This window comes from Stegostoma tigrinum, chromosome 23 (genome assembly GCF_030684315.1).
Source record: "Stegostoma tigrinum isolate sSteTig4 chromosome 23, sSteTig4.hap1, whole genome shotgun sequence".
Classification (NCBI taxonomy): domain Eukaryota; kingdom Metazoa; phylum Chordata; class Chondrichthyes; order Orectolobiformes; family Stegostomatidae; genus Stegostoma; species Stegostoma tigrinum.
The window spans coordinates 4,524,844-4,551,084 of NC_081376.1; the positions used below are offsets into that span (position 1 = coordinate 4,524,844).

The 26,241-nt window shown below is 42.3% G+C and overlaps 1 protein-coding gene across 1 annotated transcript in view; it reads right to left on the reverse strand.

Annotated features, from left to right (window-relative positions):
* Positions 1-4,413: 4,413 nt before the first annotated feature.
* Positions 4,414-26,241, reverse strand: part of mettl26 (methyltransferase like 26) — a 35,585-nt gene continuing 13,757 nt past the window's right edge. The window contains exons 2-6 of the mRNA XM_048552767.2: positions 25,342-25,504; positions 18,889-18,948; positions 9,783-9,850; positions 9,577-9,655; positions 4,414-6,533 (exon numbers count right to left, since the gene is read on the reverse strand). Of these exons, the coding sequence (XP_048408724.1) occupies positions 6,477-6,533; positions 9,577-9,655; positions 9,783-9,850; positions 18,889-18,948; positions 25,342-25,504 (427 nt within the window). The 3' untranslated portion in view covers positions 4,414-6,476. The remainder of the gene's footprint in view (positions 6,534-9,576; positions 9,656-9,782; positions 9,851-18,888; positions 18,949-25,341; positions 25,505-26,241) is intronic.

A 26,241-nucleotide genomic window follows, 5' to 3' on the forward strand; every position in this document is an offset into this window, starting at 1 on the left:
TTGGTGGCGACTAAACAGCATGGGTTTTGTGTGGGGAAGATTATGCCTCACTAACTTGATTGAGTCTCTTGAGGTGGTGATGAAGATGGTTGAAGGAAAAGTGATTTGATGTCTGCATGGACTCTAGTAAAGCCTTTCACAACGTCCCTCGTGACATTCCGGTACAAAAGGTGAAGTCACATTGTGTCCGGGGTGAGCTGGCAAGGTGGATACAGAAGGTAGTGGTGGAAGAATGCTTTTTTGAATGGAGTTTTGTGACTAGTGGTGTTCCACAGGGATCAGTGCTGGGACATCTGCTGTTTTGTGGTCTACGTAAATGATGTGGAGGAAAATGTATTGTCTGCAAACTGACTAATTAGACCAGCTACAAAGATTGGAGTTGCAGATAGTGAGGAGATTGTCAGAGGTTACAACTAGACAGAGATCAGTTGGAGGCATAGGTAGCAAAATGGCATGTGGAGTTTAATTTGGACAAATGTGAGGTGATGCATTTTCGAAGGTCAGTACAGTTGGAAATTATACAGTGAAGGGTAGAACCCTTAGGAGTATAAATATGCAGAGGGATCTGGGTGTGCACGTCCATGCAGGTAGATAATGTAGTTTTAAAAAAAAAGACTTGTGGCATACTTGCCTTCATTGGAAGCAGCATTGAGTATAAGTATAGACAAGTTATGCTGCAGTTTTATAGAACTTTAGTGAGGCCACACTTAGAATATTGCATACAGTTCTGGTTACCACACTACTAGAAGGATGTGGACACTTTGGAGCAGGTACAGAAATGGTTTACCAGGATGTTGCCTGGGCTGGACAATTTTAATTATCAGAGGGATTGGACAGACTGGAGTTCTTGAAGAGGAGACTGAGAGGAGAGACATGATTGAGATGAATAAAATTGAGGGACATAGATTTAAGGTATGGGGCAGAAGGTTTAGGGAGGATGTGAGAAGAAAACTTACACACAGAGGATAGTGGGAATCTGGAACTAACTGCTTGTAAGCATGTTAGAGACAGAAATCCTCATGTATTTAACAAGTAATTAGATGTGGAGGTGATACCAAAGTATGCTAGGCTATTGGCCAAGTGCTGAAAAATGAGATTAGAATGTGGTTTTTGGCTAGTGCTGAACAGCCCTTGTCAATACTGTACTGTTCTGACTCTCTATTGCCTCACACTTGATACAGCATGAACACTAACACCATCAGTGCAAGCCTGAACACTGTCTTGATCTTGTTGCAGACTACTTCAGTGTGAGGAGTTGTGACTGATGCTAAACACAGTATATACTGTCTCTTTTGTGGAGATAGGAAAATCAGTTTTCTAACATGGCCAGATTAGACTGTCTGGTTCTGTAATGGAGAATGCTGGAATGGGGAATGCTGTATTAGTCATGTTTGAGTGTAATTACTTCTGCCATTTCATATTCCTTGGTGAGAATTGCAGACATTTTAAAAATTTGCAAAAAACACAACTACATGTGCTGAAAATCCGAAATTGCTGGAAAATCTCACCAAGTCTAGCAGCATTGGGGAAGGGAAAGCACAGTTAACATTTTAAAATCTGAAGAATCACTGGTCCTGAAACATTAACTCTGCTTTCTCTCCACAGATGCTGCCAGAACTGCTGAGTTTTTAATTGCAGTTTCTGATTTTATGGAAAATTGTGGACTGTTTCTATTTTTAAAAAAACTTACAAGACACTCCTCCAAAAGAAATAGCTTAAATCAATGAAATAGCAAAGTGAATAATAGGCCAGTGTGAGTAATAAAGGCCTTGCAATTTGAGGATTGCAAATGAACCCAAATGGGAAGTATTGCACCAGTGAAAACATACATAATATATTCAATCAACTTTTCTTTTCAAAAGTGCAGTGCCCATTTCAGATACAATGATTTGCAAACCTACGGAGCCATACTGCAAGTGTATTTTGTATCAAACAAGGTGAAATTGGTTCAGTACAGTACTGTGCATGAAAGGGTAATCGGCAATAAGTTGCTATGAGACAGTGCTCTGAACAGTTTAAAGAGGGAAAACTAATCCAAGCTTTTGAACTAGATTTGTCTTCACCTCCAATGTTATGCAAAACTACTGAGCTGATCAGACAGAGACATGGACTGACTCGGAAATTAGTCGTTCTGAATTACTGAAAACTTGTTTCTTAGTGTAGTCTACTATTTTATGGTGCATTGTCTAGTGCAATGTACCTACGTTAGTAGCCAGTCAGTGGACTTAATTATGAACCTTTATAATTCTTAATCATATAATGTCTCAATGTTGTCAACCATCCATAATTGGGCAGCAGCTGAAACTGCAGAAATAATTCAGATGTGTGTTAAATATTACTAATTAAGTTGCAAAGTGTCAACTCAATTCAGTTATGGAGGACAGAACAGAACAGTGAAAAACAATCTTTGAATATGCACTACTAAGCCCTGGGCTATCATAAACTGAGCACAAGGTTGTACACTAGTCATTTTTATATGAGCAGGTAACTTCCTTACTGCTAAAATGTGGGCCAGGTAGAGTGAGGATGTAAGAAAACATTAACAGATCCGCTGTGGAGCCCACAAGTAGAACTTGAGGATCTGACAGCTTAAATAGGAAATTGCAATGTTGTTTGTGAATTCTGTATAAATTAGGGATGTCTTTAAGCTTGTAGCAGGTGTTGGAAGGGGAGCAAAATATATAGACAATCCAAGTACCATTCTCACAAACAATGACTTTAAATGTCAGTGGCAGCCACTATAGAATTGCAACAAATTATTTTACAGTGTGTGATTTTACTGACTAGAAATAAACGTTCATGGCCTGAAATAAAAGAATCAAAGGGTATGGGTAGAAAGTAGGAAGAGGAGCCTGACTTGGATGATCAGTCATAAGCTCAAAGGACCAAATGGCCTCTTCCTGGTCCTACTTTCTACATTTTTATTCAAACAGGGAGGGTCATTATTGTGTACAGAATAGTGTCTGTTAGTGCAGCACTTTCTCTGTATTGTACCTGAGATACCACCAGGCATTGTGTGCTCCAAGCCTGGAATGTCACTTGAACATACAAACAGCTGAGTCAAAACGAGGAAATAGTCAGCAAAGTGATCACTTTAATGTGGACACCATCAAAAACTGAGACAAGAACCAAACTATTGTGGACACAACAACTTAATCTTTTTTAAAAATTGAGTTTATAGTTGCATTATCATGTCGCAGGAGCACACCACAGTATTATTAAGCCAACAGAGGTCTTCATACTGGAATAATTTTGAAACAATGTACACAATGCCAATTGTGTAATATTTAAAAAAAAAGTTTGGTCCAAACATTTTCATGTTCCATAGAATGGAGACTGGCTAGTCTGACATGTAGTAGCCAGGTGCTGGTGTGTTTCTGGAACTCCTGCAGCCCTTCTGATGAAGGTGATCCCATACTGTTGTCAGGCAGGAATTTCAGAGTACAGCTATGCCGAACAACAAAGAAATGGTAACACAGTCAGATCAAGATGTGGTGTGATGTGACAGGAACCGTGGCATGGTCCCTAGCCTTAAGTGGAGCAGATGCTAAGGGTTTGAGAGCTGCTGTCAAAGAAGCCTTGGTGCGTTGTCATAAGCACATTCAATGAGTCTGCAGGCACAGTAAACTATGGTGTTAAAATAGAAAAGTGCTTAAAATACTCAACAGGTCCAACAAACATCTGCAGAGAGAAATAAAGTTCATATGTTTGCTCAGTGACCCTTCAGTTCTGATAAAGCGTTATCATCAATCTGAAAAATTAACTCTTTCTTCCCAAAACTGTATCCTGACCTATGGAGTATTTCCAGCATTTTCTGCTTCTGTTTTAGTTTCCAGCACCTGCAGTATTTTGGTATGTGTTGCAGAATGTGCATTGTTGTTGCTGCTACACACTTTAGCAAGTACTTGATCATTTCTGGAGCTGTGTCATGTAGGCAAAGAGGCCTAGGAAAGCAGCAGCTGAATTACTTACTGTGGAAGATCCAGGCAGACAAGAGAATGTAAAGTACACAGTCCAGTCAAACTGAATCAGGGATTCACTCTTTCCATATCTCCAATGATGTCGATATGAAATACACAAATGTGTTAATGCTTTAATGTCAAGGAAAAGTGCCACCATCCGAGAGGCACTGTGCCACACAATTGCCAGGAAAACATTACTTGTAATTTATCAGCAAAAGGGTCTGCGCATGGTGACTGGAAGTCACTGCCACAAAAATTCCATCCAGTTGAAAACATTAGCTGATACACAGCATAATAAAGTGTGAAGCTGGATGAACACGGCAGGCCAAGCAGCATCTCAGGAGCACAAAAGCTGACGTTTCGGGCCTAGACCCTTCATCAGAGAGTTCTCTGATGAAGGGTCTAGGCCCGAAACGTCAGCTTTTGTGCTCCTGAGATGCTGCTTGGCCTGCCGTGTTCATCCAGCTTCACACTTTATTATCTTTGGATTCTCCAGCATCTGCAGTTCCCATTATCACTGATACACAGCATTCCTGCTAAAGTGTGGATATTTTGGAAGTGGCTGTACACCGGCAAGGATCGTTTCATTATTTGAGGAATCGACAATAGAGTTGAAGTGCACAATCATTTGCAAACAACTCTCCTTCAGTCTTATGATAGAAGGAAGGTTGTGGATGAAATAGCTGATGTTTTGTGGGCTAAGAATGCTACTGAGACATTTTAACTGCTGGGTTTGTACAAATGTAACTGTCAATCATCATTAATTGGTGCAATCTCCATGCCAACACCTCTAAAGTTTGTTTCCCCTAGTAGGTATCCTTGCAAATTGTCCTGCTGGAGTGCAAGATAGAACATAGAACATTACAGCACAGTACAGGCCCTTCGGCCCTCGATGTTGTGCCGACCTGTCATACCGATCTCAAGCCCATCTAACCTACACTATTCCATGTACGTCCATATGCTTATCCAATGACGACTTAAATGTACCTAAAGTTGGCGAATCTACTACTGTTGCAGGCAAAGTGTTCCATTCTCTTACTACTCTGAGTAAAGAAACTACGTCTGACATCTGTGCTATATCTTTCACCCCTCAATTTAAAGCTATGCCCCCTCATGCTAGCTGTCACCATCCTAGGAAAAAGGCTCTCCCTATCCACCCTATCTAACCCTCTGATTATTTTATATGTTTCAATTAAGTCACCTCTCAACCTTCTTCTCTCTAATGAAAACAGCCTCAAGTCCCTCAGCCTTTCCTTGTAAGACCTTCCCTCCAGACCAGGCAACATCCTAGTGAATCTCCTCTGCACCCTTTCCAAAGCTTCCACATCCTTCTTATAATGCGGTGACCAGAACTGTACGCAGTACTCCAAGTGCGGCCGCACCAGAGTTTTGTACAGCTGCAGCATAACCTCTTGGTTCCAGAACTCAGTTCCTCTATTAATAAAAGCTAAAACACTGTATGCCTTCTTAACAGCCCTGTCAACCTGGGAGGCAACTTTCAGATGAGAGTTTCAACATTTTTTTTTCCCCCAGTAGTTCTGTACTAACAACTATGTATCCACTAGTTATCTACAGAGAACAGGCCTCCACAAAATAAGGCTAGAGCACTGTGGTATCAAAGCTGCAATACTCTGCTGGCTCCCCGTTCCTTTGTGGTGAAGCTATAGGTGTGTGGGCAGGGCACAGAAGGCTGTAGCAGGTAATGATGTTTTTGATGTATTTTACATATGTCAGAAGCTTGGTCACAGTACAATACTGAGCAAAGGCATTCAATTACATGAAATGTGATTAGCTTTCCTTCAGAGAATTATATCAACACGTACAACTCTGGATTAATCGAATTACAGGCTGTGTCAGTGCAAGCCACAACAAATGTAGAGAAAACAACAGCGAAACCCACACATGTGCACGCACATACACTGAGCCGTATTCCAGGGTAACAACAAACACACGTTATATTAACATATAGGAATTCCTCTTTTAAGAAGTTACTGTTGTGAACCAAAAATTGGGAGAGCCTCTGGACACAACGTCTCAATTTCAACTTTAGACATCAAGCCAGGGAAGGAAGCTGGTAACTTCCTTCCATCTCACTTTGTATGATCAGTCAATCTCCCAAGGACAGAGTTTGACGTTCAGCCTGCCTGTAATAACATGGGTGGGGCACAGGGTGTGGGGAAGGAAGTCTGTTCCTCAAAAACACACACCCTTTTTACATTCAAGCAAAGTAACTCAGATTTATTCAAAATAATTCATTCTGCTGGGTCTGTGCATTTTCAAGCATAAAGGAAGAGTTTTATTCGGTCATTTTCAATTCTTGGAAAATGTGACTAGTTTAGAAAAAGAATTCTGAATCACTCACTATTAACCTTAATTGAAGTCAGTTATTTGGTTTAGTTGAACTAGTTAAAAGAGGTTTAACAGCACTTCCATCTCACGACACAATGGTACAATAATTCAGAGTTAAACATTGCATCTCTTCCCTGTGTCTCAGAACTGCAAAAGAGATGACTGCTATACACTCGACCATTTCTGGAAGATCACGCATTTATTATTGGCTGGCATGTCAACCTGAAAAAACAAACCACAATATCATGATAATAAAATGTGAGGCTGGATGAACACAGCAGGCCCAGCAGCATCTCAGGAGCACAAAAGCTGACGTTTCGGGCCTAGACCCTTCATCAGAGAGGGGGATGGGGTGAGGGTTCTGGAATAAACACGGAGAGAGGAGGAGGCGGACCGAAGATGGAGAGAAAAGAAGATAGGTGGAGAGGAGAGTATAGGTGGGGAGGTAGGGAGGGAATAGGTCAGTCCAGGGAAGACGGACAGGTCAAGGAGGTGGGATGAGGTTAGTAGGTAGGAGATGGAGGTGTGGCTTGGGATGGGAGGAAGGGATGGGTGAGAGGAAGAACAGGTTAGGGAGGCAGAGACAGGTTGGACTGGTTTTGGGATGCAGTGGGTGGAGGGGAAGAGCTGGGCTGGTTGTGTGGTGCAGTGGGGGGAGGGGACGAACTGGGCTGGTTTTGGGATGCGGTGGGGGAAGGGGAGATTTTGAAGCTGGTGAAGTCCACATTGATATCATTGGGCTGCAGGGTTCCCAAGCGGAATATGAGTTGCTGTTCCTGCAACCTTCGGGTGGCATCATTGTGGCAGTGCAGGAGGCCCATGATGGACACGTCATTCTAAAGAATGGGAGGGGGAGTGGAAATGGTTTGCGACTGGGAGGTGCAGTTGTTTATTGCGAACCGAACGGAGGTGTTCTGCAAAGCGGTCCCCAAGCCTCCGCTTGGTTTCCCCAATGTAGAGGAAGCCACACCGGGTACAGTGGATGCAGTATACCACATTGGCAGATGTGCAGGTGAACCTCTGCTTAATATGGAAAGTCATCTTGGGGCCTGGGATAGGGGTGAGGGAGGTGGTGTGGGGGCAAGTATAGCATTTCCTGCAGTTGCAGGGGAAGGTGCCGGGCGTGGTGGGGTTGGACAGTGTGGAGCGAACAAGGGAGTCACGGAGAGAGTAGTCTCTCCGGAAAGCAGACAAAGGTGGGGATGGAAAAATGTCTTGGGTGGTGGAGTCGGATTGTAGATCATGAGTTCACTAATGCTGATGACTGACCTCTGCTGGCTACCAAGTAGTATTACTGCAAAAATAAACAACCACTGCCCCTTTGAAAATAAAATGTACCTTCCAGTTTGACTAAACGTTTTCAACTCATTTGGACCGCATTCCAAATGAGTTGAAAACAGTTAGTCAAACTGGAAGATTTTACTCTTCAAACAGTATTTCACAAATCAGCAAACACGATCCAATAAAGGGAGCCATTTATTCTTCCTCTTGAAACTTTATCCCCTGAACTGTTGTAAACTTTTGCTAACAGTCTGTCCTTGTTTAAACACAAAAAACAAATTGTAAAAAGACAGTGCTGATTTACTTACAATCTGTGAGTTTCATAATGAATTTTGAAAGATTCTGGATTCAAAGGTTTTTTTTGCACTTAGGTTAGCAGAGAAAATGTTACTGTCTAGACAGTGTAAGTGTTGGGAATTGGCTTAATGACATTTTCCATGCTTTTCAATTGGTAAGTGATAGTTTAAGAGGAACATGATACCAATTATGAAGCCACAATGGTGTGTTCTTTTCCTATTAACATACAGAGAGAAAATCCTAACGTATTCCTTCATAGTTAAGCCGGTGAGGAATACCATTGTTTTGGATAGCATTTTCCTGCATTTGTGTTAGCAAGTACAGAAATAAAGTACGACTGGACATACTCTGGCACAGGCTACCTTCAAGTACAGAATGGGACTAGTACTTACAGCACAATCAGGCCATCTAGTCCAACCTGTCCTTGTGGTATTAATGTTCCTCTTTCAACCTTGCTTTAGTTAAGCCTATCTCAGGTAGTTCTCCTATAACCTGATAGTTGTGTTTTTGTGTGAGTGATCTCACACTATAGAAAATTGCCATAGGAAAATTGCACTAAAGGGAAATTGCTATACCTGTACAGCAGAAAGTTTGCATGATCCAAACAGCCTCCAGTATTCATCAATTGCATTAATGTGAATTGGCTATAACAAAACACATGTTATAGGAGAACTACAAGCTACTGTTGCTTATCCCAGATACTGTGATTGATGAGGTGGTTCACAGGTGAAGACACGCAGGAGGGACAAGAATTGGCATCTGGTAGGTAGGGAAGATTAAGGGTTGGAGAATGTGATGGAAGGAAAGGAGATGATTGGACGATAGTAAGAGAATGGGCGATACTGGGAGTCACAATTCCCTACTGGTTAGTGACTTCTTTCAAAGGCTGCTTATCATTCAACACTTCCAACCAAAAAGGAGGAAAGAGAACAGAAGGAGGAAAGGAAAAAAAAACAGATTCAGAAAAGGAGACACAGAGAATGAAAGGTAAATGAGAAACCATAACCCTCTTCCTCGGCATCAAGGGTGACTTGCTTTTAATCCAGTTCAATGGGTCCTGAGAATCTGCAGACTATACAAATCATGAGGGGTATAGATAGGATTAATGAAAGGTTTTCTTTTTCTCTAGGATGGGGGACTTTTAAGACTGGGAGGCACATTTTTAAAGTGAGAGGAGAGAGATTTCAAAAAGACATGATGGGCAAATTTATTTTTTTTTTTTTACACAGAGGGTGGTCATTGTGTGTGGAATGAACTTCCTGAGGAAGTGGTGAATGTGGGTACAATTATCATGTTTTAAAGACACTTGGATAAGTACATGAATAGGAAAAGTTTGTAAGGATATGGGTCAGCAGCAGGCAGGTGGGACTAGTTTAGTTTGAGACAACGGTTGGCCGAAGGGTCCGTTTCCAAGATTTATGACTCCATGACCTGTGTGGGGCAGGTGGATCAGGAGATGGGGAAATGGTTTGTTTGGAGACTTAAGAGCTCCTTCCAACACCTCAACTTCTCATGCCTTCACAGCAAGTAATTCCGTAGTAAACCAAAGTGTGTTACAAGCATTTGATGGAAGTAAATGTAAGTACATTTTGAGTGAATGACAAGCCCATATGGAAGGGGCTTGACTGTGTTGGGTTCATCACCATTTCACACGTTTGTGCTTGATCAAGAGCCAAGTAACTCTTACCATCTGCTTGAATATCATCCTGTTTTCTTCAGCCAATTTCTTTAACAAGCTTATATCTCTCAGACCCCAGACTGGATTTCTGTTAAAAGAAAAATGTTGAATTTTATTAGGGCTGTTCCAAAAGCATCATATTAAAAAAAAAACTGTCTTTTACAATAACTGACAAGAAGGAACTAGTTAAAAATAAAAACTGTCATCAAACTTACCTTTGCCTCAAGCTCAAATCAAAGTCTATATTGCTTTGTGGAGTAATTACACCATTGATCGCGTAAGGCTGTGAAAAATAACAATGTTAAATTACAACAGTCAATGACTACCAAAATATCCCTTGCAGCTGTCTTATTTTCAGGTACTGGGGCTGCCAGTTTGTCATATCTACTAGTTAACAACAAGTGTTGGTTATTGTTGTCAGTATTCTTCCATTTTAGATATTTTCCTAGACGAGCAGTTCAAAGATGTTATTACATACCTCTGCAGCAGGTGGGGCTTGAATCCTGGCCTCCTGCCTCCGGGACAGGGACACTACCATTACAGTCCCTCATCTTACCTACCCCTTCTAATAGCCTGCCTCATTACCATTAAAAGAGGATGGACCAGAAGATAGCCTTAACAAGAGAAGGAACTTGTCTTGAAAGAGAAGACTTATTGAGTGGTAACAACAGGTACAATTAACATGAACTTGTTCAGAATAATTGCAACAAATAAGGGGCTAGGTATGTCAATATCTGACTCCCTTAGGGTTATGAACAAGACTGCTTCGCCACCTAAAGACAGTGTCCCATCACCAGTTTGGATACAGCTTGATATAGCTCAATATTAACTCTTCCAGAATCAAATTAATTTTACAACACCAGCAACAGTCCTTGAAACAGTGAAGAGGCTCAACAGTATCATACATTGTGGATACTGGATGAGTGGGTATGGGCTAAGAAGAGACATGGAAATTAAGGATAGGTGAAGGAAGCAGGTGTGAGGGTTAGGGGACTTCACACTCATCTACAAAACTGGGCTCGTGACCAATGATCATCTCAGTATCTGCCTTTTCATCCATTCTTTCATGGGGCGTGGGTGTCAATCGCAGGGCTGATATATTGTCCAGCCGTAATTTTGCTGAAATGGAGTGGCTTGCTTAGTCATTTCAGGCAGTTAAGTGTCAATCGTATGCTCCATATCTGGTGTAATCAGGGCTTTGCACATCCAAAAAATGACCCCTACTCCCTATGTTCTAGCCCTCTACATATAAAGGGCTGCATTCCATTAGCCTCTGTGACCATTTTCTGTATCTATTGCACAGCGTTTTAAAGAGCTATACACCCAAAGCCCTAAGTTTCTAATTTCCATTGTGTTTGGCTTTTCACCATTTAGAAAGTACCATGTTTATTCTATCTTACCCTGTGCAAAATGGAAGTCCGCATTGAAATCCATTTGCCCCAGAGTTGTCCATTTACTTGTGATTTATCAATATTTGTTATTTTATACTTTATTGCTGACTTGTCTCCTCTCTTTGCGTCATCAGCAAATTTGTGTCAATGTCTTTCTAACTCATCATGTCGATCTTTCTTTAAGGCTCAAAACAGAGTTAAAGTTAAAGCCTGTTTCTCTTTCCACATGCAGCCAGACTAGTGAGTCTCTCTAGCACTTTTATGTTCAATCTCCATCATATAAATATGTGAACTATCACTTATTGCTGCCCCTTCAGTCCCCTAAGTTTGCTCCATCATTCAATAAGATCATGGCTAATCTGACTGTGTTTTTGAATCCCACATTCCCATCTACTCCAACAACCTTCGACTCCCCGCCTAGGAAATATCAATCTACCTTTGCCTCCTGTTCCTATTTTCCTACGATGGCTGCACCACTCCAACGCATTGTACCACACTGACACTCTTCCCTTTGCAGGGCAGGACAGGCATCACCTGGAGCTGGACTTGTCCTGGCCCTCATTAAGGAACTGAAACTGTTGAGGATGATAGCATCCTCACAAACAATCCTCTTTCCCATACTGTCTTCTCCTTTCTAAGCTGCAGCTCTGTGGCACTCACTGCTGCCACAGAGTTCGCCAGCCTACTCTGGAGTCCTCAAACCCACTTTGGGATGTCCTACAGTGTCCCTTACATTTTGCCCACCCCCACCTCTATCTCAGTCTCATCCTTCAGTAAGGGATCCTTTCAGATAACAAGGGAACTGGGTCAAATTGCTCCATGTCACACTGCTTCAGCAGCACTTCAGACTTGTGAGATCCAGAATAAGATCTGAATTGAGTAACTTTGTGCCACTTTAGGAGTCGGTTTAGGTAACAACTGGTTATGTGGATGCAGCGTAAACACATTGTTCATTTCGGAGTGTTGTAGAGCTCAGTGCACAAACTGAAACCAAAATACACGTCAATTTATCATCCTTCCATGGGTGGGAGGTCACATCTGCTTTGTAATGGCAACACCTTACCCTGGTTATTGAACTGATAAAAGATGTTAAGAGATGAATGGCACTGCCAAATGTGAAAACAGACAGACAGTCACTGTTATACTTGCAATAAACCACGCACAATAAAGCACAAACATCCCCTGGATGCTACAATCAGGTCCCGGACGACCAGAAGTGCTTTTTGCCCCCCAAACAAACCAGAAGCTTCCCAGCCCATGTTGAATCAGATATGCAGATGTAACACTCTTTCATGAATTTTGTGCCCACGCATGATCAGTTTATTGTGAAATGTAAAAAAAAAAATTGGATGCCAGGAGTCAGGATGTGGAAGTGCCGGTGTTGGAATGGGGTGGGCAAACTCAGAAGTCACAAGACACCAGGTTATAATCCGACAGGTTTATTTTTTTAAAAAATCACAAACTTTCAGAGCGCTGCTCCTTTGTCAGGTGAAGTCACTTCATCTTACGAAGAAGCGCTGCTTGTGATTTCAAGTAAACCTGTTGGACTATAACCTGGGTGTCATATGATCTCTGAGGGAGTCGTGACCAAGTACCCCCATGTTCTGTACATCAGGAAATAAAATCTTCCATGGAAATACACACAAGTCTAATGTCAGGTCTGAACTGCTTGATTACAATTTCGGACTAATTTCACACCAGCAATTATATGAACTCATTGAAAGTAACCTCCCAGTCCCTGTTTTAGTGCACTGTAATTGCAGTAAGTAAATGTACAACACTGGTTTGTAAATTCTGCTGCAGATTTGCATTAATAGCATTAAGGATATTGAGAGTGGTTAATTTTAAATCTGAAATAGATACATTCTTATTAAGCAAAGGCATTAAGGGAAATGGGACAAAGGCAGGTTTATGCCGTTAAGCGACAAATCAGCCATGATCTCAATGAATGGTGGAACAGGGTTGAGGGGCTGAATGGCCTACTCCTGTTTTTGTGATCCAAACCTAGACAGGCAGCATTTAAACTAAATGAATAATATACATAATAATCCAGCACCACGAAACAGGAAACAAAACTAGCATGTGCATTATTTTGTAATTCCATGCATGCCAAAAAGCACAATGCATTTATATAACACTGTTCACAATCTAAGGATATCTTAAAGTGCTTTACAGTCATTGAAGTCAGAGCAGTCACAACTATAATGCAGAAAATGTGGCAACCAATCTACAACACAGCAAAACTCAAACAAACAGCAATATGATAATGTCCACACACCCTACATCATACATCACTTCCCCACAGAGGGTGGTGCTAAGAATAAAATGCTGCATTTCTGTTTCAAACTCTCCAGTTTGGGGGCACCAGCCACCTCCTCTTCACTATGGACATGCAATCCCTTTACATGTTCATGCCCCATCACAACAGCCGTAGGGCTCTCTGCCTCTTCCTGAAAAAAAGGCCTGAACTGTCCCCATCCATCACTAGCCTCCTCTGCCTGGCCAAGCTCGTCCTCACTTTGAACAATTTCTCCTTTAATCCTTTAACGTCTCCCACTTCCTTTAGATCAAAGATGTGGCCACGAGTACCCACATGGGTCCTGGTTCTACTTGTCTCTTTGTGGGTGGTGGTTGGGAGTACATGGAATATTCCTTATTCCAGCACCTACCTGTAATCCCTTCTCCAGTTCATCAACAACATCATTATCAATTTCGCTTCTAATTTCCACCCAGCTGTCACCTTCACCCAGTCCATCTCTGACTCCTCGCTTCCCTTCTTCGACATCTGTTTCCATTTCTAGATATGGGCTGCTACCAGCATCCATTACAAACCCACTGACTCCCAGTTACCTTGACTATACATCCTCACACCCTGCTTCCTGTAAGGGTTCCATCCCATTCTCCCAGTTTCTCCATCTCGGGCACATCTGTTCTGATGATGCCACCTTCCACAGGGGGCTTTAGAAAAGTCCACCTTTCACCTCAACTGAGGATTTCCCACCAACATAGTTTACAGGGCCCTTACCCATATCTGACCCATTTCCCACACTTCGGCCCTCACCTCTTCTCTTCCCTCCCACAACACGATAGGGTCCACATATGATGTGCTCTCTGATGAAGGGTCTAAGCCCGAAACATCAGCTTTTGTGCTCCTGAGATGCTGCTTGGCCTGCTGTGTTCATCCAGCTTCACACTGCTATCTAGGGTCCACATATCTTTATTTTCCACCCCACCAGCATCCCCATCCACAGGATCATAAGCCACCAATTAAACAATCATCATCAGGATGCCACCATCAGATACATATACCCCTCCCCTGTCAGCCTCCCAGAGGGTTCTTTCCCTCTAGGGCACCTTGTCCCACTCCTCCTCCACTCCCAACAGCACCTATACCCCGACAGCACCTTCCCATGCAATCGCAGAAAGTGTAACACCCTCGCGTTTTCCTCCTCCATCCTCACTATCCAGACAGCCTAGACCCAGCTTCCAAGTGAAGCAGTGATTTACCTGGACTTCATTCAATCTAGTCTAGTGTATTCGCTGCTCACAATGTGGTGTCCTCTACAGTGGGGAGACGAGACACAGACTGGATGACTGCTTTGTGGAACACCTATGCTCCATCTACAAAAATGACTCTGAACTTCCAGATGCCTGCCACTTCAATATACCACTGTATTCCCTGGCCAGCATTTCTGCCTAGGGCCTGCTGCAGTGTTCCAGCGAGGCTCAGCTGGAATATCCACATTCCACTTTCTGTCTGGGCACCCCGCAGCCTTCAGGACTATCAAGTTCAATAATTTTAAAGCCTGAACACCTCCTTCCATGCAATTTACCCAGTTCCAGAACCCAGGCCCTGTCTTGGCATGAGCTGATTGCAGTACAGCCAACCCATTATCAGCTTTCCTCTTTCTCTGTCTTTCCCTTTGTCCACTTGTTTCTCTCTGGGACCTGTCTGCACTTATCAACTCACTCTTTCTGCCTCACCCCCTATCATCAACCACCTTTTCCCTAATACAGACAGTTCTGAAGAGGAGTCACTGGACTCAAAGCATTAAATCTGCCTTCCCACCTCAGATGCTGACAGACTTGTTGAGTTTCTCCAGTAATTTCTGGTTTTGTTTCAGATCTTCAGCATTTACAGTTTCTGCGTTTTATCCAAGTACCACTGGTCACTGAGCAGTGTGCACCAGCAGTTCCTCATGATGGGCAACAGACATAGCAGCTACAGACTGAATTTGGACCTTCTGGGTGGGGGTACAAACCTTTCCCACCACCTGGCTTTCAGCAGCTGTAGCTTCTCTGAACATCCAAAGGCCGGCTCAATGGACTTTCCTTTCGCTTGGCCGGACTGGCAAATTTCTGTTCCTGTACATACCTTGCGCTACTTAAAGGTGGCATTACTACAAGAATCTTTTCCTTGTAGTACAAGAACAGACCTCTTTGTTGACAGGATCTGGGTGTTGCTGGCTGAGTCAGCACTTGTTGTCTACCCCATTGACTCTGAAGAACGTGGTGGAGAGTTACCTTCACCAACTGCTGCAGTTCTTGGGGTGAAAGCGCACCCACAATGCTGTTAGGAAGGGAGTACCGAGAGGAATTTTACGTGGGAATTTTGATGAAGGAGGAGTTTAATGCAGTGGTGAAGTAATGACAGATGTGATAATGTTGGCAAAATTCCATCCATTGAAAGACAGGTTAAGGGGTGGGAGGGATGTTGGGAAAGGTTAGTCAGCCTCGTAGAGCAGATTATGACTCATACGGGGTACAGCCACAATGGTGGGAAGCTCTAGCCCTTAGAGATGGACTCAGTTAGACTCAGACACAAGCAGAGGGCATTCAGTAACATAAAGGCAAATTTGAATGAACTTCCTTTATTAAAATGTTGCCAATTTAATTAGTGCCCTGTATAATGAGGCAAAGTAACAATTTATTCCTGAAAAGAGACAGAAGTTCAGTTTCAAAATTATCTTGTAAAAAATATCCCAAAATGATTACTAAAACATTTCACAAACTGGCAGTTTGAGCAAAAGGAAATTGTGGTCAGTCAGGTTCTAGGTATCAATGATATGAACTACCATGCTTCCACCTGCACCATCTGATCTGCCAATGAGCCAATCAAACCAAAAGAAACACAACAGACATTCAAACCCTTATTTAGTTTTGGCAGCATTGCTGTGGGTCACTACAAAGACTGTTGAAATTTTAACTTTATTTCTTTTTTTCCTACTTATATTGAAAAAACATTAATATTAACTACTACCTTACTTTACCTTTCTGTTTATTTTACGAAGGTAATACCTCACATTTTAAACTTTGTTCCTTTTGCTAGTTTTTATACCTAGGTATTTTTGTGCCTAAGGTAGCACCTTGTGTACACTTTTCACTGTACTCCTGTGCTTCTGTTCTTGAGTACATGTGACAATAAAATCTAGATCTAAATCTACAGAGTACAGGATTTGGTTTTAAGGTCTCAGATTTGACCCAGCGGTAGCAGTCTAGCCTCTGTGGCAGAATCTTGGGAGTTCATATGAACAAGGAGCAAGAGGAGATCATTCAACCCCTTGAGCCTGCTCTGCCATTTAATAAGATCATGGCTGATCTGACAGTAAACTCAAACCCACATTTCCTCCTGCCCTGACAATCCTTTTACTCCCTTGCCCAACAAGAATCAATTTATTTCTTCTTTAAAAGGACTCTACTTCCACTAGCTTTTCAGGAAGAGAGTTCCAAAGACTCATGACCCTCAGAGAGAGAGAAAAATAAATCAGTTTTTTAACTGGATGACTGCTGATTTTTGATTCTCCTGTAAGAGGAAACATTCTTTCCAGATCTGCCTTTGTCAAGACCCCTCAAGATTATATATGTTTCAAATATATTCTTCTTACTTTTCTGTGAGAACAAGTCAAGACTGTCCGCCCTTTTCTCATAACCCAACTCACTCATTCCAGGTATTTGTTCACATCTTGCTTTGAAGACATCAGGCTAACACTCTGGGGCAGTAAAGGATGATGTCTATCATATTAGAGGAGTCACTTTCAGAATTGGTGTCAAACTGAGATTATGTCTACTTTCTGAGGTGATGTAGAAGATCCCGTCACACTACTTCAAAGTTGAGAAGGGAAATTTTCAGTGTAATACTAATTCCTCAATCTGCAGCCTCAAAGCGCCAGGGACCCGAGTTCGATTCCAGCCTTGGGCAACTGTCTGTGCGGAGTTTTCACATTCTCCCCGTGTCTGTGTGGGTTTCCTCCGGGTGCTCCGGTTTCCTCTCACAGTCCAAAGATTGCATGCTAGGTGGATTGGCCATGCTAAATTACCTGTAGTGTTCAGGGCAGTGGGGGTTATGGGGGGATGGGTCTGGTTGGGATGCTTCAAGGGTCACTGTGGTCTTGTTGGGCCAAAGGGCTTGTTTCCACATTGTAGGGAATCTAATCTAAACATCACAAAAACAGGTTATCATGGTCGTCAAATTGCTGTTCCTGCAAATGCGCTGTATGTCAAATGGCTACAATGACTCCTATCACTTCAATTGCATTAAAATACTTTAGAGCATCATGAAAGGAACTATATAAATGCAAATCTTCCTTCAGCACCTCCTGGCATTAGTGGCAGTGCGGGGATGGCAGAAGGAAGAGTGAATCAGGTAGAATTCGCACTGTGAACTGTGAAACAGAGGGACCTGCTTGAACTTCCATGTTAGGAAATGTCCCGTGCAGGTATGACTGGCTTCAGGTGTGATACTCAGCTAGTGACATGCGCGGGGTGTGGTAGCACAGTGGCTATCTCACTGATTTAGCAAACCAGAGGCTTGGACTAACAATCCCACAGGATTTGAATCCCACACTGCGGCTGGAGAATTTAAATTTTAATTAATTGAATAAAATCTGGAATAACTAGTGAGTTCTTGTAAACATGAATCTACTGCACTGCCATTAGAGCCCATTTGATTCACGAATGTCACTCAGGAAAGAAGATCTGTGACTCCTGACCCACAGCAATCTAGCTCAATGATTCTGAAATACCCTATGGATTGCCTGGAGGATATGTTAGTTGTATTCAAAAAGACAGCTTACCTTACCTGTGGGAGGAGGGCGGTTAGGTGTTTGTTAGTAGGAGATTTCTTACCTATGTTATGCTGATGCCGTGAGATGCCCATGGGGGATACTGAAGACTCCTGAGGCAACACTTTCCCAAGTATATATCAGCGTGCCACCACATTTGCTGGGTCTGTCCTGCTAGTGGGACGGGGATGCAGGATATCGTGTCCAGGACATTGTCTATCAGGTATGATTCCATAACAATGGCAACATCAAGCTGTTGTTTCACTAATGTGTGGGGCAGCACAGCACAGGTTCCCACCTCTTAGCAAAGAGGTCTCTGCCCCATTGTGGTCAGTCCAGTTTCAATCCTCTTCTTCCGCTGATTAGTAGTATCATACAACATTTCAGATGGCAACTGATCATTAGGTTAGATTATTTAACTTCCAGACTTCTAAACTAAATTCAAATCTCACCATCTGTTCTGGTGAGATTGGAATCCAGGTCGCACAGCAATATCCTGGGCTAACAAATTATTAGTTCAATTATCTTTGCCTCTTATCCCCAAATCCTTCTGTTAGAAAACCTGGGATTTGAAACAAACCCCAGAGCATCAAGCCTAGGTCCCTGGACGACCAATCCAGTGGAATTAACACTCTTCAGAAGTTACACAAGGTTCACAGTGTTTGTATGATAAACTTCTTTCGATTTGGAGAGCAGTACTGTATATTACCTTTCCTAAAACAAATGACTTGGCACCATGCAGAGAAGTGAAAGTTATGTAAAACTTAATATAATTCATCTATTATTAACAAGATAGTAATAATGCTGGCTATGAAAGGTGGTAATAAAACATTCCATTGTCATCCAATCTAATATAATGGATTACTTACCCCATAAGTAATAAGTAAGGCCTCTGGTTTTAGTAACTGGCCAGCACCTTTGAACAGACCCTGTGGGAAACAGAAGATGATAAATAATATTTTGTTCATGGCAAGGAGGAAAGCATTAAAGATAGAACAAATACAAGAACACAAGAGAGCAGGAGCAGAATGTACAGTCCATGAAGCCTGCACTACCATTCATCATCCACAATGGTGGCTGATGTTAGGCTTTAACTCCATTTTACCATCCATTCCTCATATCCATCACTGCCCTGAGGGATCTTAAATACGTCCAATCATGGTGCATCCACTAACCTGAGGAAGAATATCCAATAGATTTACAACTCTTTGAATGGAGTGACTTCTCTTCATTTAAGTCCAAACTGATTGGGCTCTTATTCTGAAACTGCCTGTGCTTTCGACTCCACCACCAGTGGAAACAAACCCTCAGCATCTACCCAATTAAATCCCTTCAGAACCTTGCTTCAATGAGATCATCTCTCATTCCTCTGAACCTTGGAGAATAAGGACCCAATTTGTTCTGTCCATTTGGCACAGGGATTTTTTTTTCCTTACTCATTTGTGGGATGTGGGCGTTGCTGGCTGGGCCAGCATTTCTTGTCCAACCCAAGTTGCCCTTGAGAAGGAGGTGGTGAGATGCCTTCTTGAACCTCTGCAGTCCTCCTCCCATACGTAGGAAGGAATTCCAGGATTTTGACCCAGCAACAGTAAAGGAATGGTAATATATTTCCAAGTCAGGATGGTGAGTGGCTTGGAGGGGAACTTGGAGGCGGTGTTATTCCCATATATCTGCTGCCTTTGTCCTTCTAGATAGAAGTGGTCATGGGTTTGGAAGGTGCTGTCTGAGGATCTTTGGTGAATTTCCACAGTGCATCTTGTATACACTGCTGCTACTGATTGACAGCGGAGGAGGGAGTGGATGCTTGTGGTTGTCGCGCCAAACAAGCGGGCTGCTTTGTCCTGGATGGTGTCAAACTTCAGGAGTTGTTGGGGCTGCACTCATCCAGGCAAGTGGGGAGCATTCCATCATGCTCCTGACTTGTGCCTTGTAGATGGTGGCCACAGGCTTTGAGGAGTCAGGTGGTGAGTTACTGGCTGCAGTATTCCTTGCTTCTGGCCTGCTCTTGTAGCCACTGTGTTTATGCAGTGAGTCCAGTTGAGTCTCTGGTCAATGATAACCCCAGGACATTGATAGTGGGGGATTGGAGTGATGGTAACACCACTGAATGTCAAGGGGCACTTGTTATATTGTATCTTACTGGTGATGGTCATAGCCTGGCATTTGTGTGGCATGAATATCACTTGTCAGCCCAAGCCTGAATATTATCCAGATCTTTTTGCATTTGAACATGGACTGCTTCAGTATCCGAGTCGTCACAAATGGTGCTGAACATTGTGTAATCATTGTGTAATCACCTTTGGCGAACATCCCCACTTCTGGTCTCATTGATGAAGCAGCTGAAGATGGTCGGGCCTAGGACACTACCCTGAGGAACTCTTGCAGAAATGTCCTGGAGCTGAGATGATTGACATCCAACAACCATGACCATATTCCAGTGTGTCAGGGATGACTCCAACCACCAGAGCGTTTGCCCCCTGATACCCATTGATTCCAGTTTTGCTCGAGCTCCTTGATGCCGCACTCAGTCGAATGCAGCCTTGACATCAAGGGCTGTCACTCTGACTTCCTCTTTGGAATTCAGCTCTTTTGTCCCATGTTTGAACCAAGGCTGTAATGAGATCAAGAGCTGAGTGGCCCTGGGGGAACCCAAACTGGGCATCACTGAGCAGGTGCTGCTTGAAAACACTGTTGATGACACCTTCTATCATTTTACTGATGATTGAGAGTAGACTGATGGGGAGGTAATTGGCCAGGTCGGATTTGTCCTGCTTTTTGTATACAGGACATACTTGGGCAATTTTCCACATTGCTGGGTAGATACCAGTGTTGTAAGTGTACTGGAACAGCTTGGCCAGGGGAGCAGCAAGTTCTGGAGCACAGCATTATTGCCGCATGTTGTCCAGGCCCATAGCCTTTGCAGTACCCAGTGTCTCCAATTGGGTCTTGATATCACTTGGAGTGAATCGAATTGACTGATAACTGGTATCTGTAATGCTGGGGACCACTGCAGGAGGCTGAGATGGATCATCCACTCGGCACTTCTAGCTGAAGATTGCTGTGAATGCTTCAGCCTTACTTTTTGCAAGAAACCTTTCCACTGAAAGTTACCTAAAGGGGCAAAGAGATCGGCCGCAACATATTTGTCACAGGTGTATTGCCTCCAATGACTGGAAAGATCTATAGCCAATGATGAAAGCAGTAGATGCTGGCACTGGAGGCTCTTGAAACTTGCTCTGGCAGAATACTGTCAGCCTGTCCTGGCTCTCAGGTGAAATATTGATGTGCCAGATACCTTGCCTTTAGGATTTAGGTAGGCAATCATTTGCTGAGCAAGCTACCTACAAAACTTGCTTGCCCTGCACAACAACAAAAATTTAAATGGCCACAGAGAATTAGAGTTATCTGTATGACAATGGAATTTCCAGGTATTAGTTGTCTACGTTTGGCAATTTTGCCTTTGGAAATGTTTGTCTTTCTGGAAATGATGAGAACCAATCCCAGCAACAAAAGTACAAATTTTGTTACTTATATTTCTCTTGCGTAGTAAACTTAAATTCTTGATTTTTACCATATGTTAGGTCAGGTTTGAAAATGTACGAAAGAAGATGCGAGGTTTGTAGATGACCAAACACCAGAGAAGCTTCATGGGAGCTGAGGCACAAACCATTTGAATGGGAAATGAGAAAGCCCCTTTTTTCACAATGAGGGTGAAATGGGGTCTCCTCTTCCAAAACAGTTTCAATGCTAGGTTTATAGAAATTTCCAAGACCAAACTGTTCAAAATTTATTCAGTAATTGTGTTTAATGATGTGGATTAAAGACTGTTAAAGATTGGTCAGCATCAGTCTGACCTATCTACTTGACTGTGGATCAACCTAGAGTAGTGCTTTGCAACTGTTTCTCTATGTGACCCTATTTTAAGGTTTGACCCCTCAGCAAGGTTGGTTACAGTGGAAGGGGAGCTGCAATTAATTGGTTGGAGCTGCACAGTGGCCATTGTTGCCTCAGGGATCGTGACCTCAAAATTTTGACTCACAACCCCACTAACTGTCCAGATACCCCACTTTGGGAAAGATTGATAGAGAGGAACCGAATAATCTTATCTACTTCCTTTATCCCTGCTTAAATCCCACCATAGAATTGTGAAATTGATTCACCCATCTCAAGCGCGCTTGCATTTGCACCGAAAAATGATGAAAGCTCAAATATCATAAAAACAGAATTAATTCGCAAATGTCTTTCAGGATGATGAACCTGTGGCTCTCTAACAGTAAAAAAGATAATTTGGAAGTTTACAGACTCAAATCTCAAGACAACTCAGAGGGATCTTGGGGTTCAAGTCTACAGTTCGATGAAATTGGCCACACAAGTAGATAGGGCAATGAAGAAGGTGTACAGCATGGTTGGCTTTTATTGCTTGGGGAATTGAGTATAAGAGTTAGAACGTCATGTTGCAGCTTTAGAAGACTTTGGTTAGGCTGCACTTAGAAGACTGCATTCAACTCTGGTCAGCATATTACAGGAAGGATGCGGAGGCTTTGGAGAGGGTGCAGAAGAGGTCTACAAGAATGTTGCCTGGCTTAGAGGATATGACCGATAAGGAAAGGCTTGAAAAACTCGGGTGGCTTTTTCTGGAGCGGCAGAGGCTGAGGGGAAACTTGATAGAAGTCTATAAAATTGTGAGATGCATAGACAGCATGGATAGTCAGAATCCTTTCACCAGAGTTGAAATGTCTAAAGCTAAGGGGTGTTTAATTAAGGCGAGAGGGTGAAAGTTCAAAGGAGATGTGAGGAACAAGTTTCTTTGCATAGAGTGGTAGCGGTCTGGAACACATTGCCAGTGGTGGTGGTAGAAGCAGATATGATAGTGGTATTTAAGGGGCTTTTAGATGAGCACATGAATGTAAAAGGAATGGAGTGATAAGGTCAAAGGGCAGGGAAATGGGATTTGTTTAATTTGGTGTCATGTTTGGCACAACATCATGGGCCAAACAGCCCATTCTATATGTGCTGGACTGTTCTATGTTCTAAACGTAGTACAGTGAGGATAGTGACAGATGGGTGAAATGAGCAGCACAAAACAAATGAATTTAACACTGAGATGTGTGAAGTAATGCAGTTCAAGACAAGGCAACATAAAATAAATAATACAATTTGAAAGGAAACACAAAAAGAAAGCGGCCAGGAGTGCTGTATGTAGAAACATCTTAGAAGGTACCAAGACAAGTTGAGTAAGCTGCTGAAAGAAAAATGGGGTTCCTGGCTTTATAAATAAATGTTACATTGGCAAAGAAGTCATTACTGAACCTTTAAAACAAAAAGCACAGGTTTATGTTTCAGTTGTAATATTGTGATGATTTCTACACACAAGACTTCAGAAAGGGCCTCAGAGATTTACAGGGTGATTTACAAGGATGGTACCCGGAATGAAGGCCTTTGATTAAATGTCGGGACAAGAGAAACTTCAATTGATCTCCTCACAACAACAGAAGGGTAATGCGACATTATAAATGATTTAATACATTCACAAATCATAAATAAAGAGAAATAGTGTCCAGTAGCAGAAAGATCAGCACCCTGAGGCCACACATCTAAAATAATTTCTGAAGGAACTAGGAGTCAGCATGAAGATAAAATACTATCCAACAAGTTGTGTGATCTGAAACTCACTGTCTGAATGGGTAGCTTTGCCAGATTCAATAGTAGCTCAGAAAAAAACTGCATAAGTACCTGAATGGAATGAAGACAGAATAGAGCCATACAACACAGAAAAACAGGCCCTTTGGTCCAACCAGTCCATGTCGTGTTCCCAAACTAAACTAGTTCCACCTGCCTGCACTTGGCCCATATCCCTCCAAATCTTTCCTATTCATGTACTTATCCAAATGTCTTTTAAACACTGTAATGGTGCCCGCATCCATCACTTCCTCTGGAAGTTCATTCTGATGATAAAGGAAGAGTACAAGAGTGCGATCAAATTGATTGTGCTTTGGAAGAGATGCCACTGAACATGGATTACATCTCTGTTTCTACTTTCTCCAATAGATAACACAGCCTTCAGCTATTGTGGAGCTGCTCTCTCAAATTCTGTATAAATACATAGAAGATAGGAGCAGGAGGAGGCCATATAGCCCTTTGAGCCAGCTCCATCATTCTTCACGATCATGACTGATCGTCCAACTCAAGAGCCTAATCCTGCTTTCTCTCCATAAACTCTGATTCCATTTGCACCAAGTGCTATATCTAGTCACCTCTTACACAGATTCAATGTTTTGGCATCAACTACTTCCTGTGGTAATGAATTCCACAGGTTCCACCACTCTTTGGGTGAAGGAATGTTTCCTCATCTCCGTCCTAAATCATCTACCCCGAATCCTCATACTGTGACCCCTGGTTCTGGACACACCCACCATCGAGAACATCCTTCCTGCATCTACCCTGTCCAGTCCTGTTAGAATTTTCTAAGTCTCTATCAGATACTCCCTACCCCTCACTCATCTGAACTCCAGCAAAAACAATCCCAACTTAGTCAATCTTTCCTCATATATCAGATCTGCCATCCCTGGAATCAGCCTGGTAGACCTTCGCTGCATTGCCTCGAGAGCAAGAGTATCCTTACTCAGAAAAGGAGACCAAAGGTACACACAATATTCCATCTGATTGTTATCTGCCTTTTAAATGCCTTCACCTTTAAAAAGCCTTTTCAGAATTTTTTTGGTTCAATCGTCACATTGGGGCCTCTCCCAAACTGAGCTGATCAACTATTCTGTGAACCAACTTGGAGGGGGTGGGGGGGGGGGGGGGGGGGTGGTGGTGTTAAAGGTGCCATACCGGTACAATGTATTATTGTTGTAATTACCATTATGGTCACTCACATGAAATGAGGGATTATGCGACCAAAATAGTCATCTTATCATTTTACACCTAGATATCACGTTTTCAATTTTAACAAGATTTAAGATTTTACAAATTCCTAAAGTGATGTTTTATAATACATTTCAATCAATGATATACCAGAAGAATGAATTGGAAAGCATTAATTCTTTACAAAAGTTAAATCATTTAAGTGAAAAGCAATTGAATCATAAGATTATGGATTAATATTGAACATGGGTCTTATGCATAACAGAATTGCAATCAATTTTAACATTACTTCAGTCCATCATTTAGTTGTTCAACTGAATGCCTGGATTAGCTGCTTGTTCACCATCAGGTGTTTTGAAGATGCAGGGCAATGTGGTTCTTTGGGAATGGCAATGGCAATAATGATGCCTATTGATCCAACACAGCAAATTCACGCAAATGAACAGAACTCTCACCTCAGTGCACTTCATCTCTGTGATGTGAATCATGTTAATATTTAGAATAAGATCAAAGGAATTTGGTTTCACGCCTCTCCAGGTCTCCCAGCTCTGAGAACAGTCAATATGAAGTGGCTGCTTTACATTCGCCACTTTCGTTGCTGCAATATATGCTGAGATGCTAAAAAGAAAGAAACCATTTTGAGACAATAAATAAATTAATCAATCAGAAACACATCACAAAGCAGCAATTCAATGTGGACATTCAGAAGATCACCTCTCCCTCAATCTGATCCACAAATTTAGCAATTAGCATAACGGCACATAGTGCACGCGTAAAATGCATACAAAAACGTGCTCATATTCCAAAGTGTTATACACATACGTCACATTTAGTGATTACTTGAGCCAAATAAATTAAGCATACAAATTCACCCGAATAAGAGCAAGTAGGAAAAGCCATCATACATCAACCAGTAAGATAAACAACTCACAAGCTATCAAGATCATACAATGTATTTTAATTTCCTACTAATTACAATAAATAACAATAGTTGATTTAGTTTCTCAGACCATCTGATTATTAACACTTAAAACTTAAAACAACACTGGAGGAAAAGAGGAGAAAAAAAACAAACACACTGAAAACAACTGCATTTGGATAGCACCAGAGACACGATTACAGGGCGCAAGGTCGTTTTTCTATGGTCCCCAAGCAATTCCTCGAATTTACGGAAGAAGCATTGTGAGATTATGGCATGGACTAAGTAAATTAGGTGAATGACCGGTTTGTGTGGAGTACATCCCATAAAAAAGGTAAAGTCACCACTGTCAGACTTTAGGGTTACTCTCCCATTAAAAAAAGAGATGACAGGTGGTTGTTTAACCAGAGGGTCACCATGCCTCCAGTGAGGGGAG